The sequence below is a fragment of the Myotis davidii genome, unplaced genomic scaffold (assembly GCF_000327345.1).
Source record: "Myotis davidii unplaced genomic scaffold, ASM32734v1 scaffold56, whole genome shotgun sequence".
NCBI lineage: Eukaryota > Metazoa > Chordata > Mammalia > Chiroptera > Vespertilionidae > Myotis > Myotis davidii.
The window spans coordinates 250,670-258,302 of NW_006287458.1; the positions used below are offsets into that span (position 1 = coordinate 250,670).

The following is a 7,633-nucleotide window of genomic DNA, read 5'->3' on the forward strand; positions in this document are numbered from 1 at the left end:
ACGGCTCCTGAGCAGAGCAGGGCTCCAGGTCAGCCTGGGGCCTGGGGCGCCCCAGGAGCCCCCGCCCGCGGAGCCCGCGCCCACCTCATGCGCTCCTGCCGTAGTCGCTCCTTCTCCTTCTCTGCATGTTCAGCCTGCGCCTTCAGGGCCTTTTCCCGTTCCTCTTTCTCACGGGCAGCGCGACGGAACTGCTCAAAGCTGTCACTCGATGACTTAGCTGTGGAGGATGGGGTGGTGGGGTGCTTCTGCACCAGGCTAGCCCAGGAGCCCATGTTCTTGATTTTAAGGTCCTGTGAGGCAGAGAGACCACCGGGTGGGTGAGGGGGCCCTGCTGCCATATGGACACCTCCTTGGGGTGAGGGTGGGGAGTGAGGTGCACTTGTGGGCCCACAGACCCTACCTTTTTAGGGGCAACTGGTGTTTTCGGCTCCTGTTTCTGTTTGTCCTTGTCGGGAGCCCCTGCTGGGGGTGCATTCTGTTCAGGGGGCCGGATCACAGGCCTTCCAACGTCCACAGGCTTCATTTCAGGCCCTGGAACACAAACAGCCTGTGGGCCTGGATCCCCCATGGGGCAGGCATGGCAGACTGGCCGGCCAATAAGAAGCTCACATTTAGCACTGGCAGAGAGTGGACGGGACACTCACGCTGGGGCAGGTGGACGGGAGCCTTGATGTTCTCCGGGTGCTTGGGGGGCTCCGGCCGCAGCGAGGGACTGAAGGGCTCGCTGCGGATGATGGGTGAGTGGATCTTCTCCTCCTTCACCACCACCAGGGGCTGGGGCTGGGACTGGACCACAGAGGCTGCACGCAGCTCCTGGGACGGCACAGGCATGGCGACCGGTGAGGCAGGCAGGCGGCCTTGGCTTTGGCCCGTGCCTGGCCCTGGGGGCCGAGGCCCAGCCCTGCTCTTTACCTGCTTCTTCGGCTGGACACTTTGCTGGGGTGGCGATTGGTGGGTCAGGCTCTGGAACTGTTGCATCTGGGGGGAATGTATCATAAGCGGGGAGGGGGCTTCACGGAGGTGACCTAGGAAAGGGGACAAGGAGCATGTCAGCCGATTGGTGTGGAGGCTGCCAGTCCTGGGCCAAGTCTGGTCCCCCAATCCAATCGGAGCCCCACCAGAGGAGCCCCGCCACATGGGGCCTGTGGGCCTGCTCAGTCAGGCCCCAAGCTCAGTGTGGAGCAGGGCTTTGTGGAGCTATGCACTCAGTCCTAGTATCTAAAACCTGTATCAGAATCATCAGGAACGTTTGAGAAGTGCATAACCTGATACATTTGGTCCCAGGTTTGGACTGGGCCTGAGTACTTTTTAAAAGCTCTCCAGCCCAGCCAGTGTGGCTCAGTGGTTGAATGTCAACCTATGAACCATGAGGTCACAGTTTGATTCCTGGTCAGGGCACATGCCCAGGTTGTAAGCTCAATCCCCAGTGTGGGGTGTGCCGGAGGCGGCCGATCAATGATTCTCTCATCACCAGATAGTTCTGTGGCAATCCTTGGGTTAAACGTAAGGCACATCAATAACTGCACAGAATAGACAGCCTGGGTCCTGGCTGTCCCAGGTGGCCTGGCCTGCCTGCCTGCAGCTGCTTCGGGCCTAGGATAGCCTGGAACTGGCCTGCACCACAGCAGAGTTGGGGAACAGGTCCTGAGCTTGTGGTTCCTGTAGGAAGTGGGCCAGTCCACCGATTTTTATCCCAACAATGGGAGGGGCGACCTAGGCAGCCACAGGGTACAAATACCCTATACAGGGCCGGAGCTCGAAAAGCCCCACTACTGGTCTCTGGGAAAGGTATAGCTAGGCACTGAAGTCTGACACCTTAGCTTCATTGCTGAGGTAACAGCCCTAGATCACAGTGGGCCAGCCCCTCAGGACTGGGCAGCTGGAATAGACACCAAGTCCTGCCCTAAACTTTCCCATCCACCCTAGCAAGGGTACACCCTCCTATCTGAATCCTACATGTCTTGGCCAGCTCCACCAAAGAAAGACACTGCTCTGCAGTGCCTGTGTTCCTGGTCCTTCCTCACATTGAACCATCTAACCCAGGCTCTGCATACGGCCCTGCCACTGACCTGCCTCTGCCTGCCAGCAGACGCCCTTGGGCAGAAGTGCCCATTTTAGTGGGCCAAGAGTTGACGCACAACTGATTCCCCTGCCCTCTCTCTAGAGCCAGAAAATCTGTTTGGAGATGACATGATAGCAAGGACCAGCCTTGTGCCTAGGCCTTGGCTCCCAGTACCAGGTGGCTGGTTCTGCCAGCCTAGGTGCTAGGTGGCCTTTGTCCAGGTCTGCCAGCCAGCCAGCCACAGTCACACAATTGTGACAGCCTCCTGCCTGGGGAGGCTCCCTTTAGAACACCTACAGAGGTGACCGGGGAAAGCTCTTAGGCCTACGATTTGTAGGAATCGCCTGCTGGCTGGTGGCTTCCTCCACCAACACTTAGAGGGGAGGCCCAGTGGCAGGGCCTGAGAGCTGGCTCAGCACCCAAGGATGCCTGCAGAGTTCCTTAGGATTCCAATGCATTGGCCTTAGACCCAAAGCCCTAGGGGGTTCCAATCCACATCACTCCCTGGCCATGGGAGCTGACGGTGAGATGGACCAGGTGACCAGAGGGGACCTGTCCCACCCCCACTGCTGGCTCTTCTAAAGGCATCTCATCATCTATTACCACCCACTACTGGAAGCCTGGCCTTGCTCACGGATGGGAAGAGGCACAGCTGCGTGGCTGCCAGGACCAACACCCGTCTTTCCCAGGGAGGACAGCCAGCTGGTCTTGGCCCAGGACTGCAGCTATCCACTTGGTACCTGGCAGCTTTTGCTGGGTTTAGGAGCAGTCACAACATCATTATGGCCTGTCCAATTTGTGAGCAGCAATGCTGCACCCCCAAGCCAGCATTGGTCTACACTGCCAAGTCCAGGGACCTCAACTCTGACCCTTGCATGTCAGTACACCATGAGGCATCGATGCCACATTGCCACACCAGGGTTGACCAGAATGCTTTGTTTACAGACATTTAGCTAACAAATGCCCAAGAAAGGCAAGAGGGCACGGCCTAATCAATGCTGTGGAGGAAAATAGGGCAGCCTGGGCCATGCAGCAGGAGATAGGGATGGTTTCAGGGGAAGGTGGGAGGCACACTACCTTTGATCTTCAGCCCAATTCTCCCCGACATGATCCTGGCTCCACCAGATGGGCCTCATGACACCAAGAGCAGAGCACCTATTCCTGCAGGTTCTCAAACAGCCCCCACTGCCCACACCTGCCCCTGGATCTGCCTGGAACTTAACCTCCCCCACCCCCATCTGTTAAACTAACTGCTGCTCATCCTCTGGCCACCTTCTCCTGGAAGCCTGCTTTAACCAGAGGTGGACTGGGAGCCTCCCTGGGTTCTAGGCTTCCCACCTAGCAGGAATCATGATATACTGTAACATTCTTGACTGAGTTCCAAGAGAAGGGCCAGTGGGGGCCTTATTCTCAGCCATCTCAGCTTGCAAGCAAGACATACCTCATAGAGACACTACAAGAGTACCCACACCATGTCAGCCACCCCTCTCCAACCTCAGCCTGAAGCGTGAGCTCACCTGCCTGGCTGCTCAAGGACAAAACCCTGGATCCAGTCCCAGCCTCCCCGGGTTAGGGTTAGGATTAGAAACTGAGGGCCACTTACTGGTTGAGTAGGGGTCCGACTTGTGGTGCCGGGGTGAAGGGTGATGCTGGATGACTTGCTGAGGCTTGGCGGGCTGCGGTGGGGGTGGCTGCTGGCCCTGGGGCGGGTGAGGGGGCTGAGGGCCTGGGGGTGGCGGAGGCTGCTGGATGTGGGTGGGGAACTGCATGGGTTGCATATGCACAGGTCGGGGGGGTGGCTGGTGCTGTGGCTGTGGCTGTGGCTGTGGGGGTGGAGGAGGAGGTGGTGGCTGCTGTAACTGCTGCTGCACGGAGGGATGAGGCGGGGGTGGCAGGGGTGGCTGGGCCATGGGGGGCTGTGGGAGCAGGGGCGGTTGGGCCAGAGCAGGCGACACAGCAGGGGGCCGGGCAGGCTTGGGGGGCAGGGCGGCAGCTCGGTTGCTGGGCCTCGATGGCTGCTGGGGCAGCGCGTTGTGCAAAGCTAGAAGGACACAACAGTGTGGCAGTGAGGCTCCCGTGGTCCTCAGCCTGGCCTTTCTACTCCATCCTGACCTTCTACCCATCTCTGACAAGCACTCTCTCCCCACCCTCCTCAGGTTCTCACCATCTCCAGAATAAAGCCCTCACCAGTACTGTCCTGTCAGGTGGCCTGTGCCTCCCACCTCCCTCCCTTCTTCCAGCTAGTCCCTGTCTTCAAGTCTCAAAGCAGGTATGTCCTGAATGCCGCAATCTGACCCTCCTAACTGGGATGAGTGTGTGTCCCCCCATTTGTAACTGAGAGTTACAGAGAGGTCACATCTTTTTTCACCTGACAATGCCTGACCCAGCACAACTGACTCATTATCTTCTGTATCAAAGCACTAACTTTCTGCAAAGGCTATCCTGGGGTATCTTGTATAATTTCCACGATGGCCCTGAGGAGCTTCTGACATCCCCTTCGAGACAACTGAAGCTGAGATGGGTTCCGAAGTTTGCCCCGAGTGCCCAGCGGCAGAATGGTGAGACCAGGGTGGGAAGGGGCCTCCCTGAACCTGGGCGGCTATGGCCACAGCTCACCTGGAGGAGAGACCACTGAGTGCTGGTTGAGATGAGGCGGAGTGCTGTGCTCGGGTGGCTGGGGGAGGTGAGGGGGCAGCTCGGGCTGCGGCAGGTGCAGGATGGGTTGGGTGAAGTGGCCGATGGGGTCGAAGACGCTGCCTGGGAGCTGGGGCTCCAGGACGGGCACCTGGGCGGCGATGAAGGGCGGGGGCGAGGACTTCATCGTGGGGGCAGTCTGCTGTATGGCGGGGGCTGCTGGGGCCCAGGGCCTGGGGCCTGCTGCAGCTGCTGGTGATGGTGGTGATGATGCTGCAGACAGACAGACAGACAGAGGCTGATGTCAGGCAGGCAGAAACCCCCGGGCCAGCCCCAGGGTCCCCCCGGGGCCCAGAGAGGCAGGTGACCACCACTTCCCTAAGGGAAGACACCTCTATGATCACGTACCTTCTTCTGCTCCCTCCCAGGGTGCCCCTTCTTTTTTGACTTCGGAGCCATCTCTGTGAAGGAAAAGAGAAGGTAGTGAGGTCTAGGGGAGAAGACCAGGCTGCCTTGGATGCAGAACCAGGAGAAAACAGGGTGAGTTCAGAAGGACCAGTGACGGTGAGACAGGGTGGCTGGATTGTCTGGTATGAGAGTCCGTTATGGGAAAAAGACAATGTGGAGTGTCACCTACCCATTTGCCTGCCACTTTTCTTAGCTGGGACCATGCCCGAAAGGCCTCCCTGCCCAACTCCTGACCCCTGACTCCATTGAAGAATAACCCCGGGGAACTGGGGGTTGAGCTACGTAGACCTCTTGCCCAACAGCTCCCCCTACTTTCTGGTGACAGGTCACTAAGGCAATCTGAGTGTCTGCACCCTAACCCATTGTCTTGGAACAACTATGGTGTTTGAAATGATCATAACCATTTGACAGATGAGCAAAGTGAGGCTCAGAAGTCAAGGCACTTGCCCTGGAACACACAGCTGTAAAGGAGCCGCACAGCTGCCTCCAACAACTGAGGTGCACTCCTTCCCGTCCCCCCAGGAGGCAGCAAACAGGCTGAGTTAGGGTGAGAGATGTGGTGCAGGCTTGGGCCAAAGTCTGGCCACAGAGCCATGGGACAGGTGAGGAGAGGGCGGACACGTGGGAAGGCCACCGTGTGAGTACTTCAGGGGAGGGAGGGAGGGAAGGCAGGCCAGCCAGCGAACCTCCCAGGGACCACCAGGAGCACACAGGGAGATGCTCAATGCCATGGCCAGCTTCTCCTTCCTGTCGGCAGAGTGGCCTCAGAAAAGCTGCTGGTACGCAGTGGACGTGCTGCAGGGAGAAGGCAGTATGTGCCCTGGTTCCTCAGAGGCCAAAAGCTTGTTGCCGCCACTGTATGGACACATCTGTGAGGAGTGCGCTAAGAGCCAGCATGCTCCCCCCATCCACTCTAAGGAACTAGTCAGCTGAATGCCCCTTGCCAAACTCCACCGATGTGCAAATCCCAGAGAGAGAGAGAGAGGGAGAGAGGCCAGGCCGGTGCTCATGGGCTGGGAAATGATGAAGTTGCTAACCACCAGGTGGTAAATTGGAACCCACAGCGCCTTTTGGACTCATGTCTCCTCTGCCTTGCATCCCCTGGCTCCCTGCCAGGATGCTGGCTCTTGCTGCTAAGGTCAGAAGACATAGGCTTTGTCCAAAGCAGGGCTAACTCTCCTCATAGCTGGTTTCACGAAGGGCCATGCTAAGGTTCTGTGAGGTGCATGGCCTCAGGGTGTCATGTGCCACCCAAAGGGATAAGCCATCTGATGCCTTGCAAGAGTTCACCACTCCATGCGAGAGACAAGACAGTGACACAGACCTCAGCAGCTAGACACATATCCTCATACAAATGGCAGCAATTGGGACACCTGGGACATGAGAATTGTAGGCCCAGCCCCAAACTGGGACACTAGGAATTTCAGGAGACAGGGCTCAGGAATATGGGTCACAACAGGACACCCGGGGAAAAGGATACTGTTGTGGGTGATACAAAGGGACAGTTTAGGCGATTGCAGGATCAAGGCCATAGGTCCTGGCAGCTACATGGTAGGGGATGGGGGCAGCATTGTACTGAAGATGCTAGGGACCAGAACCAAAGGGACCCTGCACGTGCTGGGGGAAAGCTCAGTGCTGAGTAGCCACCAAAGTGGAAGAGGCTTGGGTGTTCCTCCCAGACAGGATCCTCTCCCAGCATCAATTCCATGAACAGAAACTGCATGTCGAGGGAGGCTGGGGACAGTTGTCCATACACTGGGCATGCTTCTGGAGAGGGGTGTGTGTGTGTGTGTGTGTGTGTGTGTGTGTGTGTGTAACTGGGGGAAGAGGGCAGTGGGTAAATCCTGACCAGAAGACACTGTGTCATGGGAAGAGGGTTGGGTTGGCCTGTCATCTCGTGCACTTGGGGAAGCACTGTTTTTGCCACCGGACAAGAGGGATGCTGGCTCTGAGGGGGAGAGAGGCCCATATGAGAACTCGTGGGGGTTCCAGGGAACAAGTCTTGGCTGCCTTGAAAAGGTCACTGGGAGGACTCCAGGGCTCCGTGGCAGTGCCGGGTAGGATAGCCTTAGAGTGGAAGAGAGGCTGGAGGCACAAAGCATACCCTCAGGACCAGAGGACTAACAGAACCGGCGGTGGGGACCAAGGGTGCTGCAGCCTGTTTGGGAGAGTGCATCTGGCTCATGTGGCCCGAGCCTCATGTTGGAGTGACTGGTAGGAAGACAAAACAGAGGTGCACGGCTTCACGACACACCAGCCCCAAGACACCCCCACACAAAACTCTCTAGAAAGGGTTACATGAAGATGGCCTCAAGTACTGTGTGATCTTTATTCCATGAAAATCTTGAACTGAACACAATGTCATCTTTACATAGGATGGTAATTGTACAAAGAATTAAAACGTTTTTGTAAAATCTGATTAAAACACTGATTCCTCCTCCCACCCTCCCCACCCACCACCCCCAAATC

The 7,633-nt window shown here is 57.5% G+C and overlaps 1 protein-coding gene across 1 annotated transcript in view; it reads right to left on the reverse strand.

Annotated features, from left to right (window-relative positions):
* The window catches only part of BRD4 (bromodomain containing 4), a 36,656-nt gene that overhangs the window by 2,185 nt on the left and 26,838 nt on the right, over positions 1–7,633 (reverse strand). The window contains 8 exon segments of the mRNA XM_006759227.2: positions 42–290; positions 401–531; positions 645–813; positions 913–1,025; positions 3,666–4,103; positions 4,679–4,904; positions 4,907–4,969; positions 5,105–5,157. Coding sequence (XP_006759290.2) covers positions 42–290; positions 401–531; positions 645–813; positions 913–1,025; positions 3,666–4,103; positions 4,679–4,904; positions 4,907–4,969; positions 5,105–5,157 — 1,442 coding nt within the window.